Consider the following 26042-nt stretch of genomic DNA (forward strand, 5'->3'; position numbering starts at 1 on the left):
GTCTGGGATGTGCCCCTGTGTCTGGGATGGGCCCCTGTGTCTGGGATGGGCTTCTGTGTCTGGGATGGGCCTCTGTGTCTGGGATGGGCCTCTGTGTCTGGGATGTGCCCCTGTGTCTAGGATGTTCCCCTGTGTCTGGGATGTTCCCCTGTGTCTGGGCCCCTGTGTCTGGGATGTGCCCCTGTGTCTGGCACGTGCCCCTGTGTCTGGGATGTGCCTCTGTGTCTGGGATGTGCCCCTGTGTCTGGGATGGGCCCCTGTGTGTCTGGGATGTGCCCCTGTGTCTGGGATGGGCCCCTATGTGTCTGGGATGTGCCTCTGTGTCTGGGATGTGCCCCTGTGTGTCTGGGATGTGCCCCTGTGTGTCTGGGATGTGCCCCTGTGTGTCTGGGATGTGCCCCTGTGTCTGGGATGTGCCCCTGTGTTTGGGATGTGCCCCTGTGTTTGGGTTGTGCCCCTGTGTCTGGCACCCTGTGTCTGGGCCCCTGTGTCTGGGATGTGCCCCTGTGTCTGGGAACCTGTGTCTGGCATGTGCCCCTGTGTCTTGGATGTGACCCTGTGTCTGGGATGTGCCCCTGTGTCTGGCTTGTGCCCCTGTGTCTGGCATGTGCCCCTGTGTCTGGCATGGGCCCCTGTGTCTGGGATGTACCCATGTGTCTGGGCCCCTGTGTTTGGGATGTGCCCCTGTGTCTGGGATGTGCCCCTGTGTCTGGGATGTGCCCCTGTGTCTGGGACGTGCCCCTGTGTCTGGGACGTGCCCCTGTGTCTGGGACGTGCCCCTGTGTCTGGGATGTGCCCATGTGTATGGGCCCCTGTGTCTGGGATGTGCCCCTGTGTCTGGGACCCTGTGTTTGGGATGTGACCCTGTGTCTGGGCCCCTGTGTCTGGGATGTGACCCTGTGTCTGGGCCCCTGTGTCTGGGATGTGCCCATGTGTCTGGGCACCGGTGTCTGGGATGTGCCCCTGTGTCTGGGCCCCTGTGTCTGGGATGTGCCCCTGTGTCTGGGATGTGCCCCTGTGTCTGGGATGTGCCCCTGTGTCTGGGATGTGCCCCTGTGTCTGGGATGGGCCCCTGTGTCTGGGATGGGCCTCTGTGTCTGGGATGGGCCTCTGTGTCTGGGATGTGCCCCTGTGTCTGGGATGTTCCCCTGTGTCTGGGCCCCTGTGTCTGGGATGTGCCCCTGTGTCTGGCACGTGCCCCTGTGTCTGGGATGTGCCCCTGTGTCTGGGATGTGCCCCTGTGTCTGGGATGTGCCCCTGTGTCTGGGATGGGCCCCTGTGTGTCTGGGATGTGCCCCTGTGTCTGGGATGGGCCCCTGTGTATCTGGGATGTGCCTCTGTGTCTGGGATGTGCCCCTGTGTGTCTGGGATGTGCCCCTGTGTGTCTGGGATGTGCCCCTGTGTTTGGGATGTGCCCCTGTGTTTGGGATGTGCCCCTGTGTTTGGGATGTGCCCCTGTGTCTGGCACCCTGTGTCTGGGCCCCTGTGTCTGGGATGTGCCCCTGTGTCTGGGAACCTGTGTCTGGCATGTGCCCCTGTGTCTTGGATGTGACCCTGTGTCTGGGATGTGCCCCTGTGTCTGGCTTGTGCCCCTGTGTCTGGCATGTGCCCCTGTGTCTGGCATGGGCCCCTGTGTCTGGGCCCCTGTGTCTGGGATGTACCCATGTGTCTGGGCCCCTGTGTTTGGGATGTGCCCCTGTGTCTGGGATGTGCCCCTGTGTCTGGGATGTGCCCCTGTGTCTGGGACCCTGTGTCTGGGATGTGCCCCTGTGTCTTGGATGTTCCTCTGTGTCTGAGATGTGCCCCTGTGTCTGAGATGTGCCCCTGTGTCTGAGATGTGCCCCTGTGTCTGGGATGTGGCCCTGTGTCTCGGATGTGCCCCTGTGTCTCGGATGTGCCCCTGTGTCTCGGATGTGCCCCTGTGTCTGGGCCCCTGTGTCTCGGATGTGCCCCTGTGTCTGGGCCCCTGTGTCTCGGATGTGCCCCTGTGTCTGGGACCCTGTGTCTCGGATGTGCCCCTGTGTCTTGCATGTGCCCCTGTGTCTTGCATGTGCCCCTGTGTCTTGCACCCTGTGTCTGGGATGTACCCTTGTGTCTGGGCCCCTGTGTCTGGAATGTGCCCCTGAGTCTGGAATGTGCCCATGTGTCTGGGATGTGCCCATGTGTCTGGGATGTGCCCCTGTGTCTGGGATGTGCCCCTGTGTCTGGGATGTGCCCCTGTGTCTGGGATGTTTTATAGCAGGGACGTGTTACTCTGTGCCTAGGATAAGATGTTATATGTCAGGGACGTGTTACTGTGTGCCTAGGATTAGATGTTATATAGCAGGGACATGTTACTGTGTGCCTAGGATTAGATGTTATATAGCAGGGACGTGTTACTGTGTGCCTAGGATAAGATGCTATATGTCAGGGACGTGTTACTGTGTGCCTAGGATTAGATGTTATATAGCAGGGACATGTTACTGTGTGCCTAGGATTAGATGTTATATAGCAGGGACGTGTTACTGTGTGCCTTGGATAAGATGCCATTTGCCTGGGACGTGTTACTGTGTGCCTAGGAAAAGATGTTATATGTCAGGGACGTGTTACTGTGTGCCTAGGATAAGATGCTATATGGCAGGGACGTGCTACTGTGTGCCTAGGATAATATGTTATATGGCTGGGACTTGTTACTGTGTGCCTAGGACAAGATGTTATATGGCTTGGATGTGTTACTGTGTGCCTTGGATAAGATGCTATTTGCCTGGGACGTGTTACTGTGTGCCTAGGAAAAGATGCTATATGTCAGGGACGTGTTACTGTGTGCCTAGGAAAAGATGTTATATGTCAGGGACGTGTTACTGTGTGCCTAGGATTAGATGCTATATGGCAGGGACGTGTTACTGTGTGCCTAGGATTAGATGCTATATGGCAGGGACGTGTTACTGTGTGCCTAGGATTAGATGCTATATGGCAGGGACGTGTTACTGTGTGCCTAGGATTAGATGCTATATGGCAGGGACGTGTTACTGTGTGCCTAGGATTAGATGCTATATGGCAGGGACGTGTTACTGTGTGCCTAGGATAAGATGCTATATGTCAGGGACGTGTTACTGTGTGCCTAGGAATAAATGTTATATGCCTGGGATGTGTTACTGTGTGCCTAGGATTAGATGCTATATGGCAGGGACGTGTTACTGTGTACCTAGGATTAAATGTTAAATGCCTGGGATGTGTTACTGTCTGGTGTTATAACCTGTAGTGGAGGCTGTGGGGCTTAGAGTGGTCTGTATTGTGTGGTGACCCCCCTGTAATTTCTGGGGAACGGGTAGGGGATGGATTCATGAGGAAATTATTTGTATGGAATAGTGTTTGGGTGTATGGAGGGAATTAATCCACTCTCTTACCTGACTTCAGCAGATGAAAGTAATGGGACATTTGCATTGATCTGTCGGCTTACATTGTCATGGTGGTGACTACTGTGACGGGTTCTAGCGGGATCATTTCTCAGAGATGTGTCGTCTTCCCCTACAAGAAGAAGTAGATTTATGATTAATGTAAATGTATGGAAATCACCCGAAACATTCATAGTGACAAATGCAGATGTGAACATGTCCTTAGAAAGCCACCAAAGGTGCATGGCTGGAGATCAGGCTTCACAAGTTTTATTAACTATTTCACGTCACTACTGTATATTAAATATATATATATATGGGCATGATATCCATAGACAATGAGGTTGTGAGTTGTATTACTTCTATATGGTAGAAATACATGTTGTCATCTTTTCTACTGAGCATATAATTTGACCATCTCAGGAGCCTCCAGTGATTTGGGATTGTTGGGTAAAGTGAGAGCTTCTTCCCTGGTGCCACCCTGATGTGGTATCTTGCCACATCTGGTCTACCTACTGAGCCCTTAAAGGGAACCTTTCAGTTAATCTAATTCACACTAATAAAATATCTTTGAAAACTATTATACAGCAGTACAACTATCCCTATATTGTTCCCCCTCATATCTGTAAACTTCCACAGTCCATTAAAGTAAAATTAACTCACCATCTATGCATATTTATGTTCTTCCAACTCGGTCATGCTTCCAGATCCTGAATGACAAGGATTGGGCTTTCTCTTCAACCTACTTATCTTATATGTCTTGTCTCAGTTTTCTCACCCCCCCTCCCTCAGTAATTCTTTTCATTGAGTTGGATAGAGATGTAGTATAGCACCTATAGATGTATTTATGTCCCAATGAACTTACTATACCTTTAAACTTAAGGGGAGTCTACCACCTCCACCAAGCTTTAAATTCTGCTGACAGCATATTGTAGAGTAATATTCATTATTTTTTTTCTATTTCTGTCTATTATACAATTTCCAGGATATTCCCAGTTTAATCCTTATGCTAATTAAGAAGTCATTACTCGCAGGAAGTGTTTTCAGCACCTTTTATTTTGGCCTTAATCACGTCCTTATTGACCCTGCGTTATCCCATCTTTCTCACAGGACAATCCGCCTGCTTATCTAATGCAGAGGGAAGCAGTCAAGGCAGGAATATCCATGCTCTGTGTGCAGAGGACACGATCTGGGTGCACCAACTGCCTCATTAGCATACAGATTAATATGGGAATTTCTCAGAAATGGTATAACAGACAGAAATAATAGGAGGTGGTAGACTCACTTTAAACAGTTGTATATTGTATGATTTTTTTCCCATCAGATGTATTACAGAGAGACTTGCACACCTCTACTATGTAATGTATGGACAAACCATGAGTAATATGGCTGTATAGTATCAATTAGCAATAGGCCAAATCTGTTTTTGGTGTGAAATACTAGAACTATGGTAGAAGACCAAAAGTAAAATGTTTGTATTCATGACTACTATCATAAGGACAGTTAGAGATCACATGACCCTCCATCTGCGGCCATTTTATGAACAGGAATGTCCGGCTGATGATGTAAGACAGGAGGCTTCACTTTACATATCAAGAAAGCAGAGCAGAACTATTACTAGATTGGTAAAAACCTAATATCCTACCCCCCCCCCCCCCAGGATATTTCACACACATTACTAAGAACATAAGGTAAAGTGGCCAACCCGTATAATTTTTTTTTTTTTAATCTTTTTATTGATATTTTATGCATACAAAATTAATAAAAACAAGAGTTATCGATGACATTCATTGTCGAAAATATATATACAGTTTATATCACATACATGTTGTGTAATATCGATGTTATTGTAATCTGCAATAATTTAAACACTCTATATATTTCCAGTTATGAACCGTTAATTCTAGCCTTAGTATTTAAACATTAACATTCAATATAGAATTATCAATACAGATATCCAATTCTGAATACAATAAATGTCTTATTATACATTGATATACAGTACCCATCCCCCCCCCTATTCCCACCCTCCCTCAGTCAAGGAAAAGAAAAGAAAAGAAAAAAAAAAAAAAAAAAGGAAGTTCCACTCTATTTCACACATAACCATTTTTTCTGCCAGATTTCTCTTTTCCCTTGGTCTGCAAATTTGATCTCCTCAAACTTTTTTATTTTATTTAGCCTATTTTCCCACTCTACTATATTGGGCTTTTTCGGGGACTTCCAAACATAAACAATTGTACATCGCGCTACTTGTAGTGCCATCCCACCCATCTAATTAGATGTATAGGGCCAACAATATCACTTGTGTTACCTAGCACCAAAACGTCAGGAGTCATAGGGACCTTCAAGCTCGTTGCTCGACAGACCTCCATGTGTACTTCCTCCCAAAATTCTAAAACTTCTACACAATTCCACATCATGTGGAGAAAGTCCGCTTTTGGATCCTGACATTTTAAGCACTTTTCTGAGTGTGTCTTCCTAAAACGATTTACCGCCTCAGGGGGATAGCAGAGTCTATATATAATTTTAAGTTGAATTAATCGAATTGATTCGGAGCTAACTATGTTCATGTTTTGATATATACTTAACCATTGTTTTGCTGATAATATGCCGACTTCCCTTTCCCACTTTCTTCTACTTATGTGAAACTCTAAATTTTTTAAATTTGTGACTATATATTTATATATTTTAGATCAGGGGTCCCCAAACTTTTTACATAGGGGGCCGTTCACTGTCCCCCTCAGACCGTTGGAGGGCCGGACTAAAGTTTAAAAATAAATAGCAGTACATGTGACCGCATCCATAATACACTGGCACCCCCCCTCAATTAATTATTTAAAAACTGCACCTCCTTGTGAACTATTTTATATATTGGCCAAATTAATGAATTCATTGGGCCAATTAATTATTAAATATACTGGGACTCCCCTCCATTAATTATTGAATATGCCTCGCCCCATTAATTACTAGACTGCCCCTCATAATTAATTATTTCCTATACCCCCACCATTAATTATTTCCTATGCTGCCCCTCACCATTAATTATTTCCTATGCTGCCCCCACCATTAATTCTTTCCTATGCTGCCCCCCACCATTAATTATTTCCTATGCTGCCCCTCATAATTAATTATTTCCCATGCTGGCCCTCATAATTAATTATTTCCCAAGCTGCCCCTCATAATTATTTCCCATGCTGCCCCTCATAATTAATTATTTCCTATGCTGCCCCTCATAATTAATTATTTCCCATGCTGCCCCTCATAATTAATTATTTCCTATGCTGCCCCTCATAATTAATTATTTCCTCTGCTGCCCCCCCACCATTAATTATTTCCTATGCTGCCCCCCACCATTAATTATTTCCTCTGCTGCCCCCCCCACCATTAATTATTTCCTATGCTGCCCCCACCATTAATTATTTCCTACGCTGCCCCTCATAATTAATTATTTACTATACTGCCCCTCATAATTAATTATTTCCTATGCTGCCCCTCATAATTAATTATTTCCTATGCTGCCCCTTATAATGAATTATTTCCTATGCTGCCCCTTATAATAAATTATTTCCTATGCTGCGCCTCATAATTAATTTTTTACTATACTGCCCCTCATAATTAATTATTTCCTATGCTTCCCCTAATAATTAATTATTTCCTATGCTGCCCCTAATAATTAATTATTTACTATACTGCCCCTCATAATTAATTATTCCCTATACTGCCCCTCATAATTAATTATTTCCTATGCTGCCCCTAATAATTAATTATTTCCTATGCTGCCCCTCATAATTAATTATTTACTATACTGCCCCTCATAATTAATTATTTCCTATGCTGCCCCTAATAATTAATTATTCCCTATACTGCCCCTCATAATTAATTATTTACTATACTGCCCCTAATAATTAATTATTTCCTATGCTGCCCCTAATAATTATTTCCTATGCTGCCCCTCATAATTAATTATTCCCTATACTGCCCCTCATAATTAATTATTTCCTAAGCTGCCCCTATAATGCCCTAATTATTGGCCCCCGGCCACCACAATGTTTTTACTGCCCTTTTTTAATAAAAAACCTGTACTCACCTAAGTCTCCCGCCGCGCGTCTTCTTTCTTCTTGCCGCGTCCGGGCAGGAAATGGTGCGCGGACGCGTGATGACGCCATCACGCGGCCGCGCATCCTAGTTCATGGAGCGATGTGCGCCGGGGTTGTCTTACGGCCACATCGCTCCAGTAATAGTGCTCGAGCGTCCGTTTGCGGCCGCATCGAGCACTATACAGTGACGGGCAGTAGCTTCCTGTCCGGACGGACGGAGGCTCCTGACCGGCCGTTGAAGGCCGCGGGGGCCCGGCAAGCGTCAGGGGCCTGATCGAAACGGTCCGCGGGCCGCATGTGGCCCGCGGGCCGTAGTTTAGGGAACCCTGATTTATAGCATTATGGATTTTTTAAACAGAAGTATATATTCCCGGAATACCCGTTTAACACTTCTCAATTGCAGCATGGAAGGGGTTTTCTGGGACCTTAAGTATCTTATTTCTATTGATCTATTCATAGATGGGTGTCTGACACAAAAGGCCCGATTCGCCTTTTCCCGACGTGTTACCCGAATATTTCCAATTTGCGGCGATTTCCCCTGAATTGCCCCGGGATTGCGATCGGATTGTGGTGCATCAGCGATGGCATGCACGCGACGGAAATCGGGGGGCCTGATCGAATGAAAACCCGATGGATTCGGAAAAACCGCCGCATTTAAAAAAAAATGTGTCGCGGAGCTTGCACTTACCTTCACTCAGCCCGGCTCGGTGTGCTCCAGTGCGTTCCGGGGAACTTCAGCGCAGCAGCGCCACCTGGTTGGTGTCGGAGGAACTGCCTTAATGAATCCCGGCCGGACCCGAATCCACCGCAGAGAACGCGCGGCTGGATCGCGAATGGACCGGATAAGTAAATCTGCCTCATTGGGGCACATTTACTAAGGGTCCATCAGACGCACTTTCGTTGGGTTTCCCGTCGATTTCCGTTTTGCACCGAATATCCCCGGAATTTTGGCGCATGCGATCGGATTTCGGCGCATCAGCGCCGGCAGGCACGCGCCAGACATCTGGGGCGGGCCGTCAGACAACCCGACGGATTCTGACAAACCGCAGAATTTAAAAACGCGATTGTGTCGCAAGATCAAACACTCACATGCACCGGGAAGAAGCAGGTGAACTCCGGCAGACATTAGGGCAGAAGCGACGGATGCAGGAACCCGGACGCACGATCTTCATGAATCGCACCGGACCCGAATCCTCGTCGGAAAACGCGCCGGGGGATCGCAACAGGACCGGGTTACTAAATCTCCCCCATTGACCTCACATCAAAGAACTATACCAGAGGTGATACCTGGTGCCACAGCACCAATACAGATGTAGCCGTAAGAGACTCCATCTAGTTTATAGTGGTGGCACCTTGAAAGTTCAGCTCAACTACTACTGAAGTGAACTGTTGTATCATTTTGGGTGTTTAAAGGGAACCTGTCCCGAGAGGGCTATTTTTTAGGAGGGGACATTTTCGCATTGACACGGTTCTGTATATGCCAAATATGTTTTTTTTTAAAAACAAATGTCTGTATTATATGGTGTTTGAAATACCAGGGGGTGAGGGTCAGCCCCTCCTCCTCATCATGATAATAGCTTGCTGTGATGAGTATACATGGCATCAGGAGGAGGGACGATGTGAGAGGGGCGAGGAGCCTACAAAATGTCACTTAGTACGAAAAGTCACTGAAAGTCCATTCTGTTCTTGAAATGAATGAGAAGATGTGTTTGCCATCATCTTATTCTTACTTCATGTGCTTTCACCCACAGAGGTCAATGGTCAGCCATACTGCAGTGATCATAGTGCAGACCGGCCTTAGATTTAGTCACTATATTTAGCCAGCCTAAGAGCATAACCCTGAGCTGTCTTCAGGTATAAGGCAAGAAGAGAACAGGTTAAACTCGGGAGATAAACTATCTGCCATAGCTCAGCAACATCACAGCGATGTGACAGCAGATAACACAAGCTGACTTTTCGCTTACTTAGACATAAATTCTGTCTTCATTTCTCATATATGATCTTAAAACATAAAGTCATCTCGATACAATTTCTGACTTTTAAGCAATTCTTCAAGTCCAGTGACCTTCAGGAAAATCGTGCTGGTGCCAAGATCTTCAAAAAACTGATTCCATTTGACGTTCATGAATTATGTATACTTCCCTTAGCAACAAATACATTGGCATTTGGAATCTATTTTGTACACCAGATTACAACAGCATTGTCATCCCTCACAGGTCAAGGATTCTCACCCCCTTATTTGTGGTGTAGAGGGATTTAGGCTGGATTTTACCTTTCAGTCCTTACATGTCTGTTGGTAAAATCCAAGGCTCTTTCTATGTCTCCATGCTATGATGTGCCATCTGATTACTGTCATCATTACATAAGCTTATACTGATAGAGATGCTGGGAAAGGGTATTGTTACTTCATTACTCACATGCTGAAACGCTAATATTGTGTAATCCCTAATTGTCCAAAATACATTAGCAGCCAGCATGTGCTCTTAGTGCTTTAAAGGAAACCTACCATGTGGAATTTACCATCAGAAATAGATCTGATGATAGAGTCCTCCTGCCTGCCTCTGCCTTAATCTGTAATTTAAAGGAAACCTACCACTTCGGGACTACATATTAAGGTAGGTCCGGTGGTAGGTGCATCTAACGTATGTAAGGATTGCCCTTTTTAGGGCTAATCCTTTACTCCCCTCTATCTTTGCTAATCTTTAATCAGGGTAATATGCTCATTTTCTAAAGGGGCTACTGGGGCGTGGAGTAGCCAGAGCTGAGGCTACATGGCGCGGCTACTCTATGGATAGCACATAGCCAAAAACAAGCTTTGTGTGCATGGGAGTTTAGGCTTTTTTGATATCTGAATTTCTTTAAGAAGCCTCTATAAAATCAAAAATCCAGCACAGAAATGTCCTGCATGTTGGATTTTCATCATAATCACAGAAGCCCAAGGTACTTCATTATAGTCATTGGGATTATTTGGACTCCATTGGTGTCCATAGGTCTCGATTATATTTTTTGTCCTTCCTCATTAACAGCAGAGATAAATACTACAGATGTGACCTGATATCGTGTGTGGAGTTACCGATCATTACTAGAAATATCTTCCACATCAAATCAGCCAAACAAATTTCCTCTGTAACATGATTTTATGTTTCCACACAAGAACTTTCCCTGTGATAACAGCGTTTATCACACCACAGAAGGAGCTGAATGTGAATTTTTCCTTTCCTTTTATTTTCTGTTACGCTTCTCTGAATCCCTAGTAAACATATGTCTGTAGTTTATAGCAGAGATGTTTATCCTGCGGTTTACAACTCCATATGGACGCGCAGAACGTGTTTTTAAGACAACATTATTATCAGACATTTAATACTTAAATTTGAATATCATGGATCTAAGGTCCTGGTAGTACAGGGTTGTCATACTAATGTCCACGGCTGTATTATATATCAATAACTAGGACACCATGGTAGAATAGGTGAAGTAAGCTCTGGCTGTGTTATGCCTTTCTAATCAGTCAGCAAATGAAAATACAGTTAGTCCCCAGTTTAATATTCAATTTCATTAATCTGCCATATATATACATTTCTTCAATTAGATGTTATTAAAAAAATTTACATGAATTTACAAAATTTAAATGTTTACATATGACAAATGAATTAAGTTAAATGTAAAATCCCAGATGGGAATACCCCTTTAAATCTAAAACTCTTTTTAGGTAGATCTAATGGTAGGTTCCTATTAACCTACTAAACCCTAATCTAACCCTATAATGTTTTCTAAACTTTATCTAGCTAATATGTAAATTTTACAGAGAGAGGTTACTGGGACATGGAGAAGGCTCCCCGGGGTAGTGGGAGCGAAGGCTGCTCTAGACCCACACAAAGCCTCTGCAATCTCTCCATACCTGCATGTCCTCAGTGCGCTCCCTTTGTTCACTGCCATAGCAACCTACCATCAGATCTAGCTTAATAGGTAGATTTCTGATGGCATTTTTCCTTTAAAGGAAAACCTACTATGAGGAATCTACTATCAGAAATAGATCTGATGGTAGATTGCGTCTGCCCTAATCTGTTATTTAATAATGCTGGCACCTAACCTAACTTGCTGAAAAAACTTTATTTTAGTAACATAAGTAAATTAACTGCAGAGGATACTGGGACGTGTACTATCCTTAGCTCCCAGTGCCCGGCCAGGCTTGTACATGCCCAGTAGCCTCTGCAGTTAATTTACATATTACTAAAATAAAGTTTTTAACAAGTTAGGATGTTAGATTACGGCAGAGGCAGGCAGGAGGAATCTACCATCAGATTTTCTTCTGATTTTAGATTCCTCATGGTAGGTTTCCTTTAAAGGGAACCTGTCACCACAGACCTCATTTTCACTAAAGACAGATTGCAGAAGCCCATTACAACTGCAGTGCACAAATATTTTTCTTCTTTTTATAAGCATTTGCATTACAGTATAATTGTGTGTTATAACTTACCTTGCATCCTGGGGTAGTCACAGGGGCTGGGCTTTGGTTTGGATGCATTTCAAAAAACAATATTTGCCTTGTCTGTGTTACTCCTCGGATCTTAGCCCCCACCTTTGGGGGTGAGATGACATCAGTGGGGGAGGGACAAGCTGTACAGGAGCACAAAGATGGAGGCAGCCTGCAGCTCAGACAAGTCACATGTTGTTTTTATGAAATGTTTCCAAACCAAAGTGGTGGGTAAATTAGAACACTCTAAACTCTTTCACTAATTCTCTGTCCCCACTATATTCTGGACTATACCCTTTTATAGACTCTTTCCCCTAGAATCCTCCCTCCCCATTCTGTGACCACACTACTACAGTATTGGTAAGCCAGCCATATTGCCGAGAGAGAGGCAACACAGCTTTCTCCTTTTTGATTATCTTCTCTCTGCTCCATTTTAAGGAAACCAACCACCTACACCCACTGTCTTATCTCCCAGAACTGGAGAAGACACACAGCAGATGGGGCCCAGAGGACTCTCTTGAATACTGGATGTCTTTTGGGTATAAGTTTGGAGAGCCATAATTCACAGAAAAGAGCCTGCTGTGCATATTGTAAATGGTTCGCCTCAATTTTGAGGATTTGAGTGAGTTCAGCTTTTTTAGTCCTACCAGAAGCCATGACGTTGTGACTGATGAATCGTCAGACTTTAACCTACCATCAAAATCCAACATGATAAACCAGGGACATTTACTCATAGATCCAGGCACTGTGACTGTGGTAATCTTCTTATATTTGTTATCCATGGCCTCCTTCCTTCTAAAATCACTAATAAAATTATATTGCCATAAGTGCAATGGGGGTGTTACCAGTGCCCCTCCATGCTGTAGCTTTAAAAGCTGTTGCAATGTCTTACCCAATAGTTCCCCATCCTTCTGCCTCCTATAATCTCACACAGTGCTGAGGGGAGCAGGGGGGAGGGTGAGACAGTGTAACAACTTGTGAAGCTGCCTCAAGGTGGGTCTCTCGTAAGGTCCCCAGAACCCTCAATAGCATTTTAAAAGTTGATTTTAGAAGGAAGGAGTCCACGGATAACAAATATAAGAAGTTTACCACAGTCACGGTATCTGGATCTATGAGTAAGTGTCCCTGGTTTGTCATGCTTGATTGTAGATTTCCTTTAACTTGCGCTCTTTCAGAGTTCGATTGAGTTTTCAGTATTTTTGCTGAGAAGAACAAAACTGGAGAGACTTGACTAATTAAGCTGTCAAAAATACCAGAACACTTGATGGACGTTGAAACAGGAAAAGTGAACAGAGCCGGTAACACAGCAACACACCAAACACATTTGGATAGAAGTATTCCAGGTTTCTTGCTTCCCTACCTGGATACAGGCTCTTATAGATACCTCATTTACCGGGGAAAACTTGTAAAAGCAAAAAAAAAAAGTGAAAATGTCCCCCAGGGGTCTTTTATGACCTCATGAGGGACGTATAAAGTAAAACACACACACAGTAGGTGTAGCGTGGAGGAGTAGGCGTAGCATGGAGGAGCAGGCATAGCGTGGAGGAGCAGGCGTTTTGTGGAGGATCAGGCATTTTGTGGAGGAGCAGGTGTTGCGTGGAGGAGCAGGCGTTGCGTGGAGGAGCAGGCGTTGCGTGGAGGAGCAGGCGTAGTGTGGAGGAGCTGGCGTTTTGTGGAGGAGCAGGCGTTTTGTGGAGGAGCAGGCGTTTTGTGGAGGAGCAAGCGTTTTGTGGAGGAGCAGTCGTTCTGTGGAGGAGCAGGCGTTGCGTGGAGGAGCAGGCTTTGTTCTGTGTTGTACCAGTACAGAAGCTCCCAAGCCGGACTCTATTTTGGATTATAATGTATGTGGGAGGGGTGGATTTGTCGGACCAGGTATTTCAGGCCTGCCCTGTCCCCTGCCTGTAGACTATTGCCACTCCTGTAATAACCCACAGAATGATATTTGGGGTATTTATCCACAGTAGCATGAGTTGGCCGGAATACATTTCTTCCTACTATGACACGTTTGAGAAAACAATGCAATTTTTATACTGCCCCCTTCACTTTGTATTGCATTTGGGCCAGCATCTCATTTTCATACAACCCTAGATAAATTCTTTGAGGGGTGCCCTTTCCTAAAATGGGGTCACTATTTGGAGTTTTCTATTGCACTGGTACCTCAGGGGCACCCCAACACCAGTCAAGTGACAAGGTTGCTCCAAAAGCAATATTTTGCTCATTCCCTTCTCAGCCCTGCTGTGTGCCCAGCCTGTCAACTATTGGCACATGTGTGGCATTTCCATACTTAGAGACAACCCGCAGAATGATATTTAGGGTGTTTGTTTAAAGTGGCATGGGTTGGGCACAATATATTAGGCACTAAAATGAAATTTTTGAGATAAAAATGCAATTTTTGCTCTTTACCATTTACTTTGCATTAGATTTTTACCAGCATGGTGGGGGTTAAAATGCTAACCACAACCCCAGATAAATTCTTTGAGGGGTCTAGTTTCTAAAATGGTATAATTTTTCAGGGTTTTCTATTGCACTGATACCTCACGGGCCCTGCGAACACGACATGGCACTCCAAATCCAAATGTGTGAAAACAGAGCTGCAAAAGCAAAATTTCACTTCCATTCTCAGCCCTACTGTGTGCCCAGCCTGTCAATTATTGGCACATGTGTGGTTTTGCCATACTCGGAACAACCCGCAGAATTATTTTTGGGGTGTTTGTCTAAAGTGGCATGGGTTGGGCACAATATATTAGGCACTAAAATGACATTTTTGGGATAAAAACTCAATTTTTGCTATGCACCATTTACTTTGCATTAGATTCACCAGCATGTTGGGGGTTAAAATGCTCTCTACAGCCCTGGATAAATTCTTTGAGGGGTCTAGTTTCCTAAATGGTGGCATCTTTGGGGGTTTTCTATTGTACTGTTTTTTCAGGGGCTCTTCAATTACACCATGGAACCAGAAAAAATTTCTAACCAAATTGGCCGCCAAAAACCCAATAGCCAATCCATTTTTGTTTGCTTCCAGAGAAATTAAAACAGACTTCTCAAATGCTGATTTGAATATTTTGAGATAAGTTTCATAAAATGGTGCTACTTGTGGTGGTATATAGTACATGAGCCTTTATAGGGCACTTCCAAACTGAATTGGTCACCAAAAATTTACCATTTTTTTAATCTCTTGAAAATCTGAGAAGTTGCTACTAAAGATTTAAACCTTCTCACATCCTTAAAAAAAAAATGAAAATGTAAAACAAATTATGGAAATAAAAAGAAGACCAATGGCAAAAGCTTTCTACAAAAAAAATTGTGTTATGACTTTTTGTCTAAAAAGTAGAACATTTGAAACTTTGAAAATTCACAGGGATATCTTAAAGTGTGAAAAGTTATTACCACAGGAAGATACACTATGAAATAAAAAAAAAAAAGGACTGAGCCTTAACTTACAAACAGGCTGCGTCTTTAAAGGGAACCTGTCACCAGGAGACCCATTTTTAGCACTCCCCCAGTCCCCACAGAGCATAGTACATACACTGCCAAAGTGTTTTTGTAGAAAAAATAGGTTTTACAGAAATAAGATATGTTATATTGTACCTTTCATTAGCATCTGCTGTGTGACTAGGCACTCGTCCCCTGGGAGTTGCTGGAAAGGAGCAGTCCCCCCCACCCTTGGGAAACAGCTCCTCCTTCTGTCCTTTTCAAATATATGAATAACTCCCCACACTCGGGATTGGCCGTAGAGGAGCAGGGGGCGTCGCTAAGCCCAGAGATGGGTGTTTTCATATATTTGAAAAGGTCACATGGAGGAGCTGTTCCCCAAGGGTGGGGGGGGACTGCTCCTTTCCAGCAACTCCCAGGGGATGAGTGCCTAGTCACACAGCAGATGCTAATGAAAGGTGTAATATAACATATCTTTTTTTCTGTAAAACCTATTTTTTTATACAAAAACACTTTGGCAGTCTGGGGGAGTGCTAAAAATTGGTCTCCTGGTGACAGGTTCCCTTTAAGAAGTTAAACCCACAGTATATACATCAAATATACACAAATGTTAACACACCATGTACAAACATACAACATAAATACACATACACCATATTTACACATATAGCATATACACATCACATATACGCACATACAGCATATACATATCACATACAGTACCATATACAGATATAAGGTGTACATACACACAGATATAGCATAAATGCATAACATATATACAAAAACATATACATTCTTTAGTGTGGTTTGCCAGGGTTATGGGCCCCCTGACACTGTGCGCCCCATAGCAGTTCTAGGGCTTCTACCCCTGTAGTTGTGCCCCTGATTCTTTATCTCTCTACAGTTGTTGTAGCGGCTATTATACAGCAGCAGTCATGATACTCATTTATATTGTGTGTTTGCTACTATACTTTTTGCATTGTGTTACATTGGGAACATTTTATAGCAAGACAAGTATCATTGTGCAGCGCTGCGCTTGGGGGTTTATTATACAGTATGATACAAGCTATTTTCAGCTCACCTTTCATGTGAGGACACAGCAGCTGTGAGATTCTTATGCATAAATGATTTACTGGCATTTTATTTCGCCTGCCTGGGTTCAGTAGGAGATATATCTTGTAATATGACAGAAAGAAAATCAGTTTTGGAATCCGGTCATGTCTGTTCACACAGTGATCAATGCTTACCATCAGTCAGTGTTTGCTGAGCTGATATTAATGAATTTAGAGTCATGATAGCGTTTTGTGTTACAGATATCTTCCAGTCTGTTTTTTGTCTGGTCACCAATATATTACTTTTATTTGTGTGGTAATAGCAGCTGCCCATAGACATATAGATATAATGGCAGACATTGGGGCACATTTACTTACCCGGTCCCTGCACGATCCCCGATCCGGAATATCCGACGAGGATGAACTCTGCCGCGATTCCTGAAGATCGTGTGCCCGATTTCCTGCATGTGTCGCTTCCCCGATCAGGTCCGCCGGAGTTAACCTTCTTCTTCCCGGTGCATGTAAGTGCTTGGCTTGCGACACAAATGTAAATGTTGAAACCTGCGCGTAGTCCGAATCCGTCGGATGATCCAATCTGTTTTGTGTTCCGTGAAAGCCGACGCAATTGCGGCACAAAACGATCGCGTGACACAATCCCCGTCGCGACCCCCTGAAAAGTCTGAATATCCGATGAAAGTGTGGCCGCGGGACCCTTAGTAGATATGCCCCATAGTGTTCTTGCATGGGTGCAGTATGTAATAACCCCACTTTGATGGGTGACATGGGCTTGGTTAACTCTTATAAAGTGCAGTTGTGTTGGGCAAGAGGAATAGTCTATAACAGTAATGGCGAACCTTTTGGAGACAAAACTACAACCAATACCCATTTACATGTCACAAAGTGCCAACATGGCAATTTAAGTAGTGACTTATTGATCACTGCTGTATCACAGGTTTCAATCATATTGGGGTCCTGAGTTCACCAATACAATAGAAAAATGATGGAGAAATTTGGATTGCAGCTTCCTTCCAGGGTCCCCTGAAGAGAAAGAATCAGGGGACCCAGAGCAGGAGCTCCAGTGACAACTCATCTCTATCCACACCTTCTCACTCCTCCTTTAGTGCTGGCAGCCAAGGATATTGCTTTAAAATAGAGCTGAGCATGGCACATCCTGGGCTCTATTGGACCACAAGAGGAATCCCTGAGTCCTGTCTGGCAAACTCTCTGTTGGCAGGAAGGCCTGGGTGCCCCCAGAAAAGGCTCCGAGTGCCATCCCTGGCACCAGTGTCATAGGTTTGCCACCACTGGTCTATAACATTCACCAATGACTTTTCATTTCACAAATTTGCAACTAAATTATCTTTGTCTTCAGCTAACTCAATCAAAATGTGGGTGTGCAGGATTATCTAAAACCTCCAGACATGTACTCATTATTCATCTTTCCACCACAACTAGTAAACCTTCCAGTTCCAACCCCACAGTGCGACCAGTCTATCAAATCAAATTTTGGAATTGACAAATGCTGCTTTTATTATTGGGACTGAATAAGATACTAAAAGGAAATTAAAGGGGTTGTCCCAACTTCAAAAATTATCCCCTTTCCTCAGGATAAGCGATAACTTCCTAATTGGAAGTGGATGCGACAGTCCACCACTAACCATGAGAGCAGGACCCCTAGAAATTAGGAGAACAGGGATCCCGTCCTTTCCAATGGGTGGAATGGCAAGTGCTGTGTTTGGCAATCTTTTTCATAGAATTGAATAGTGCGTCAGGATGCATGCTCGTACTGCTGCTACACCCAGTGAGAACAGGATCCCCATTCTCCAAATTGCTGGGGGACCTCTTCTTGTGATCGGTAGGAGTTCAAGCAGTCAGACCCTCACCAATGAGGATATTGGTGCAGATGGTGCAGAAAACTTCCTAAGTTAAAACAACACAAAAATATCAAACTGGCAATGCCGTGACTGGAGAGGAAAAAACAGACTTTTACTTCTGGAGCACCACAAGTCCCAGTTTCCTCAGGTGCTGCAGACAAGACAAGGAGTTCATGTATGCAAATCTCCTCAGTAGAAAAACTTGCGCACTCACCACAAACTGTGAATATCTTTTTATTGAAGCCATACAGGGAGCAAAATTATGCCAGACACCAGTGAACAGCGGACCGTTTCGCGCTCCTGTGCTTCTTCAGGACAACCCCTTTAATCTTGCTGCTTTTTATATGTAGATTTAACATGAGCAAATATTACTGTCCCAGTTTTACATGTAGAAATTCTAGTGTTTATGAGAAGATTTGAGGAAGGGCATACATATGTGACCCGGGTGTTTGCTAGGTCCCCCACAGGCAGCCACTCTTTGCCTTCCATCACTGGACATCTGGTCTGGTTAAGGGGAGGATTTGTTTAAATTGATGTTCTTGTGGAGAGGTCTCATTGTACTTTGTCCTTTTACAAAGTGGGACATATGTATTCACCAGCGATAATAGACATTTGAAATACAAAAAATGCCAAAAACATTTTTGACAGTTAAGCTAAGCCATACAATAGGAGGTGCAAAGAACACTAGTTTAAATGGGTTTCCCATGAACCTAGAAAGACCTCAGGGGGTAAGGATAAAGAACTCATAATTACCACATCTGGTGCTCCACTACTTCTGTTTTCAGGTCTGTGTCTGACTGTATGTTCTGATGGGTCACAGGACATGATTCATCCAATGAATAGCCTCCTCGGACATAGGATGTAACTTCCTTTTCACAGGAGAATTAACTTCCTGTGTTGCCACCAGTCCATGGAGGCCACTCATTGGATGAAGTGGGCCCCATTAACCCACAGAAGTTAAGACAGGAGCTAGAACTGGGTTTATATGAGCTTTTATTCTCACCAGCGCCCCCTAGGGGTTTTACATATTCACGGAAAACCACTTTAAACCATGCCAGGTTTGTCATCAAGCCTCTGGGGCTTATTAACTAAGGGTCCGCGGCTGCACTTTCGTCGATTTTTGCCGCTGTGACAGGTATTTGGGGACAATGCACTTTCTGTGAACTCCAAGGACCGGGTAAGTAAATGTGCCCCACTGTGATAAATCTGGTGCAGTATAAGGCTGTCTAGTCTAACTCATCCACTAAGATTGATAGGTAGACATTAATGTTGATCTTACTTCATTATCTGAAGATACTGTTACCTATGTGAATGCTCTATGCAGGTAACCTCTTATGTTGCCTCTAGTGTTCAGGGCAAATGTACAACCTGCCGCTTTCTGTATATAATGTGGTGGGCAGAAGGATTTATAGCAGGTACTTGTCCTCACACTGCATAATGTATCTGAATGCTGCTTTGCTGCTTTTTGTACAGAGTTACAATTATTCTTCTATTCCTTTTTGTCAGGTTTTCTTTTACGGCTCTGAAAGAAGCAAATTCTGCAGTCGCCATGAGCAGTGATTTTGTTATAGTTCCTCCTGCAAAGAGTGGGAACTCTGTCAGATTAAAAGCCAAGTAAGTACAATAACTTCCATGATATTCTGCTGACTGTTCAGGAATTTTAGTAAAATCAGGAGGTTTGACTATCCCATTATACATTTTAGCATCCGACAGATCACATGGGGAATCCTACACGACTCTCATGTACAGGCTGTAAGGAAAAATGGGGACTGGAAAAACATATTTTATTTCTGGAAAATAATGCCAGAATCAGGATGCTATAATGCCAATAATAAAGGATCACAAAATGTTTAGGCTTTCATAACACTAGCATCATAACTTCCATTTTAAGTTTTGATGGACTTTTGGTTTATTATTGTCCATTTTAATGAATGTAATTGATTTACACATCTTTTTAATGCATAGAATTATATCTAACAGGGGGTCCTCTATTCTAGGGACAAATATTTGAAAGTAATTGAATAAAAAGAGAGCTTCATAATGAGATTTTTATACTTGTAACGGAAGTACAATATCCTTTATGAAAATAGAGAACATATTGCTCCAGCCAGTTATCTTACAGCCTAACACATGACAGTGAAGAGGAGGTGACATCTACAAATATTTTTCTATTTTTAATTGTGATGAGATAAAATAAGATTAAATGGAACCTTTAATCCTAATCACAGGTTATTGTAGCAGTATTTCAACTGATACCAATTATGTTTTCATATTAAATAATAATTGCTGAAATTGGCCTTGAGTACAATTTTAAAGGTACATGGCACCCTTCTACAATGAGTCTTAGGTGTGAATGCTATCTGCTATCCTCTTCCTCCCTTCTGCAGACATCATCATCTTTCAAACAACTAATCCCATGAGCGGACCCTTTTTTGTGAGATTGTCTGTTTGAAAGAAGCAGGAAGGGGGTAAGAGGAAGTTGGATTGGAGTCACTCATTGCCTCAGCTGAAGATGGCACATGCCACAGGACTTGGGTAAGCGTTCTAGCAGGGTGGCAGGTTCTTTTGTGGCATAGAAGTCCTGATAAATACCTCCACTTAATGTATATGATAGGTGCCTCATTTATTTATCATGTGCAACAAATAAAAAAGTCAGAAATTAAGACGCAAAACCACTCCAGCCCCTCCTAGAATTAGAATTTATGAGACTTTTTTGCTACTTTTATGGCAGATTGTAACACCTTCTATGCCAGATTTAACAAGCTGTCTAAGCCACTATTATAAATCATTATGCACAAGTGTAAAAGACATGAAGCATAGATTCATGCACAAGTGTAAAAAACTAATGATAAATCTCCCTGTATGTTTTCTTAGGAATATTAGAGAACTTCGGATGGAATCATTGCAACTTGAGAGGCAAAATCAGGAAATGGAAGAGAAGCTCAACCAACTGCGCCAAAGTATGAGCAGGGAGAAAGAAGAGAGAGGGTAAGTACGTGAAGATCTATATCATTAAATGAACCTTTTATCAGGCTTTCACTATTAAACCTAATGATAGGTTCCCACAGTTCCTAACCATAGTTCTTATCTGCATAACTTTGTAAGATTACCTGTCGCCAAGCCAGAAGTAAATCACAAGAGGCGTGTGTTATTCAGGCGATTCGCTGTGTGACTGTCTATTCCTATGCTCCCTCTTTCCCTTTTTCCTTCAGACAATGTCATCCTCTACTACAGTTGAATTCCTGCACCATGGCACTCGCCCCTCTGTAAAAGTCTTGCGCAGTGAGTGGCAGAGTGGGTTTGCATCCTTCGCCGACTCACTGCAGATGTATGGCTTCAACCTGCTTGTCACTAGGCAGTGAAGGGTGGTGTGTGTGTGCGCAGGTGCACTGAAATTTAACTGTAGAAGCAGTTGACGTTGGCTGAAGGGACGGAGGAATGAAGGAGATGCTGGAGACGTGGGCTGAGTCACATAATAATAATAATAATAATTCTTTATTTATATAGTGCACACAGATTACGCAGCGCTGCACAAAGCATGACAAATTGGTCCCTGTCCCCATGGCATACCTCCCAACTTTTGTGGAAGCGAAGGAGGGATAAAATATGTGGCACACATTGCACACCCTAAGCTCCACCTTATGCTTTGCCCCTTACTCCACCCCCACACACTTTAATTCCCCTTGTAGTGATTTCAATCTCCCCTTCACATTGCAGCCACCTCATGTTGTGCCCAGCTCCCCCTCATATTCTGTCCCCATCTTCCCCTCATGTTGTAGCTTCCTCAAATTGTGCCCCCCAACTCTCCCTCCCATTTTGGCTCCCCCTCATATTGTTGCCTGCTTTCATCTGCTCACATTGTGGCTCTCAGCTCCCCCCTTATGGTGGCTCTCTTATATCGTGTCACCATCAGCCCCCCTTGTTGCTGCGTTAGAAAAAAAAAAATGAACGCTAATAATTTGCTAAGCCAGGAGTGGTGAGTGACCTGCCAGCTCTTTCTCCTTCTAGCTGTTTTCCATCATTGGAGTTATTTACTGCGAAGCCACTTCAGATCAATTGGACAATTGTTAAGAACAGTCTCATTTATGTCACATCACAGTGACTATACTCACCAATTCCTATAAGGGGCCAAATCAGACATTTCTACTTTTATTTCTAAGTTTTATTTTCTATTTTTTATTTTACATTATCGATATCTTTTGAAATAAATTTTAAATGAAACTTATATGAGAAATATCCCAGGCTCTGGAGTTTGCAGCTGTTGCTTTATATCTAACATCAACCATTCTTAGATGCATATTTTTAGCTGTACAACATCAGTTACATTATCTGTTATATTTTTTTGTTTAGACACAGATATTTTAGCAAATTCGATTGAGGCACCCTTATTTATTGATAAAAAGAACGGTAATTTGGAAAATTGTGCAGAGACTATTCTATACATTCTTGCCCTCTTCAATAAGCTTTATTGTATCACTGAGCGCAAACACTTTACCCACCTTGAGCGGCATGCCACATGCTGATGTGGGCTCACACATGGGTGACTTTCCATAAAGCTCTGGCATTTGTTGCCTATGATGGAATCAGCATCCTAAATAATGCAACCTGGCTATTGTTTCACGTGTGCTATAAAAAGGATTGCATTTTCGATGTTCAGGCTGAGCACACACCTAGGCTGGACTCATTCCGAATGAATCATGCAGAAAATACTGTCACTTTGGACAGAAGATTGAGGCGCACACTTTTCTTTTAGCAATCCAGTAGAAAATTTGCCATACCCCATATACCCAGCAAATACAACGCAATGCTTCATACACATCACATCACTATTAGGATCCAGGGAGAAGCTTTACTGAACATATTAGATTATCTATCTGCCTCCGTTCTTTGTGTTCTTAGAGACTTTATATCATCAAGCAGCTTGTATTTTCATTGCCATTTTATACAACATTGCTCCTCTGGGCACTATGCATTGTGGTCTGTTGTGCCAAGAAAAAATCTTGGCTCGTATCGTACAAAAAAACTCTAAATATTAAAATGAATAATAAAACGGCAGAGTAACTATTTTTAATATACAAAAAAGAAAATACAAAACAAAAGTGAGTCTTGATATTGAACTAAACATCTTTTTCTCACAAACTTATTGCATGGAACAAAAATATAAAAACTTAAACCATGTATGATAGTAAGGCTGCATCCAGACGATCCACTGAAAAAGATGGATGTATTAAAAGGGTCGGCCACTTTACCTCATGTTTTTGGTAATGTGTGTAAGTGAGGGGGGAAGGTTATTAGGTAATTTACCAATATACATCTAGTAATAGTTCTGCTCTGCTTTCTTGATATGTAAAGTGAAGCCTCCTGTCTTTTACCTCATCAGCCAGACATTCCTGCAGATGGAGGGTAGAGATGGCGAGATGTGATCTCTTACTGGTTCATGAACAATGTTACCAATCACATGACCTGGCTGATGAGGAGACAGGAGGCTTCACTTTACATATCAAGAAAGCGGAGCAGAACCTTTAATAGATGTATATTGGTAAATTACCTAATATTCTGCCCCCCCCCACACTTACACACATTACTAAGAACATGAGGTAAAGTGACCAACCCCTTTAAAGTAAGGGAGCACAGTCAATGGGTGACTTGTTCACCAAAAGAAATGCTAAAACTGGTTTAGAGCTTCTCTGTGTGGACTTGGCCATAACCTTTTCATCTTCATTGATTCTCCTGCCTGCGCACTATGCTAAAACCTCATAGTTGCTTTAAAGGGGTATTCCGGGAATATGAGCATCTGACACAAAAAACCATAATAATATAAATAAATGAATACAACAATACTCAATGTAATTAGTCGCAAAATGAAGCTTAATTAGTTTGATTTTATGATTTACAAAATGTATGGCCTCTCTAAAGTAGGTGGAGTTATTACTAAGATGGCTGCCACTGGAAACTACAAGTTCCATGATCCTTTAGTTCTCAATAACTCCTCCTACCACTTGTGCTCTGCTCCCAGTGATGATGTAATAGGTTTTCTTGCTCTGTTACCACAGTAATGATGTGTAACTGCCATCACCACAACAGCGGCCATACTGGATGCCCTGCAACCAACCCACTACAGCCAAACTTAGTGGTGATCACATGACCTGCCCAGGCAGGTGCAGAACATGTGATGTGGACATGTGACCAGCGGCCATCTTCTATCCTGTGTCTCCTCTGCAACGGACCGCACGGAGGAAATTAGCGGACTGATTAAAGGGCCAGTAGCATTTTAATAGCTTATATTTTGAGTGCCCACTTGTATAATAATTATGCTTATTCCTGGAATACCCCTTTAATAATCAGTGTAGCTTCTATGTGGTCCATCAACCAAGGGGGCTCATACACAATAGTATATGTCCATCAATACAAAAACAATATCAGTATACAGGTGGTCCCCTACTTAAGAACACTCGACTTACATACAACCCCTAGTTACAAACGGACCTCTGGATATCCCTAGGCTACAATAATCAGCTGTAACAGTTATCACAGGTGTCTGTAATGAAGCTTCATTGTTAATCATGGTTCTTATGACAACCCAACATTTTTAAAATCCAATTGTCACAGAGACCAAAAAAGTTCCGTCTGGGTTTACAATGATAAAATATACAGTTCTGACTTACATACAATTCAACTAAAGAACAAACCTACAGACCCTATATTGTATGTAACCCGGGGACTGCCTGTAATGTCTTTTGGGTTAGAGCCTTTTACATGATACATAGTGAGAATTTCCTCTGCTATATATGCAGGGACCCAGCTTATTCCAGTGTTGTCACATTTCATACATTTGGTTCGGGTTGCAGACGTGGCAGCTTTCTCACAGACACTCTGGAGACATTCACATCTATGTCTGGGGATCGGTCAGATATCCCATCATACTTGATGGAAGAAATAGCTACATGGCATTATTTTTCCATCAAAATGACACATATGTCAGAGGAAGTAACTGGTCCCACTGGAGTCTATCACGTAGCGGTGATATTCATCATGGGATGATATGACACAGACTTGTGATTTCTGGTCAGATTCAAAACTGTGCTGCAGATGTGAAGAGGTATAAACCAATGCTTTATGTCTGGGAAATTAGAAAATAAGCCAAAAATATAAATCAATTGCCGTACTCTGTGGAAAAAAATAATACTTATAATCTAATAAATAACTCTGAGTGTATGTGTGTCTGTGTATGCTGCTAAAAGAATCTGCCCCCCCCCCCCCTGCATTTAAAATCACAGAATTTTGCAGTCGCCTCCTGTAACTTTGGAAACATCATAGACTATAACTCACAAGAAAATAGAGGGCAACTGCTGCTGTTATAGCGGATACCTGACGGTTACAAACCTTTCTCAGGCTTATTACATGTAGTGAATATACGCCTTAAATCTCAATCCAACGGGCGGTTCTCTATTCAGTTTTGTATTGGAGTACTGTAACATCAGAATAGAGAGGCACAGAATGGCACTCACTCATCCTGGTGATTCAATCAATCTTTATTCCAGCTTGTTAAATGAACATGGCTTAGGGATAGGGAGTGATGCAGACAAGCGACGGCCGTATGTCACGTTTTCGTGATGACCATCTCGCGGGAAGAAGCGTGGTTCACACGAAACGGCCGTCGCTTGTCTGTACAGCATCTCTGCATCACTCCCTATCCCTTAGCCATGTTCGTTTAACAAGCTGAAATAAAGTTTGAT

At 43.1% G+C, this 26042-nt stretch overlaps 1 protein-coding gene across 5 annotated transcripts in view; it reads left to right on the plus strand.

Annotated features, from left to right (window-relative positions):
* ZBBX (zinc finger B-box domain containing) overlaps positions 1-26042 on the plus strand; it is a 151419-nt gene that overhangs the window by 10623 nt on the left and 114754 nt on the right. For 2 of the 5 annotated variants that reach the window (XM_072142882.1, XM_072142881.1), the window contains exons 2-3: positions 19813-19920; positions 21181-21294. In XM_072142882.1, coding sequence (XP_071998983.1) covers positions 19856-19920; positions 21181-21294 — 179 coding nt within the window. In that variant the 5' untranslated portion in view covers positions 19813-19855. Of the gene's footprint in view, positions 1-4542; positions 4622-12548; positions 12568-19812; positions 19921-21180; positions 21295-26042 lie in introns of those variants that run through there. The other 3 variants (XM_072142879.1, XM_072142880.1, XM_072142883.1) reach the window with 3 other exon arrangements.

The sequence above is a fragment of the Engystomops pustulosus genome, chromosome 3, assembly GCF_040894005.1.
Source record: "Engystomops pustulosus chromosome 3, aEngPut4.maternal, whole genome shotgun sequence".
Lineage (NCBI taxonomy): Eukaryota > Metazoa > Chordata > Amphibia > Anura > Leptodactylidae > Engystomops > Engystomops pustulosus.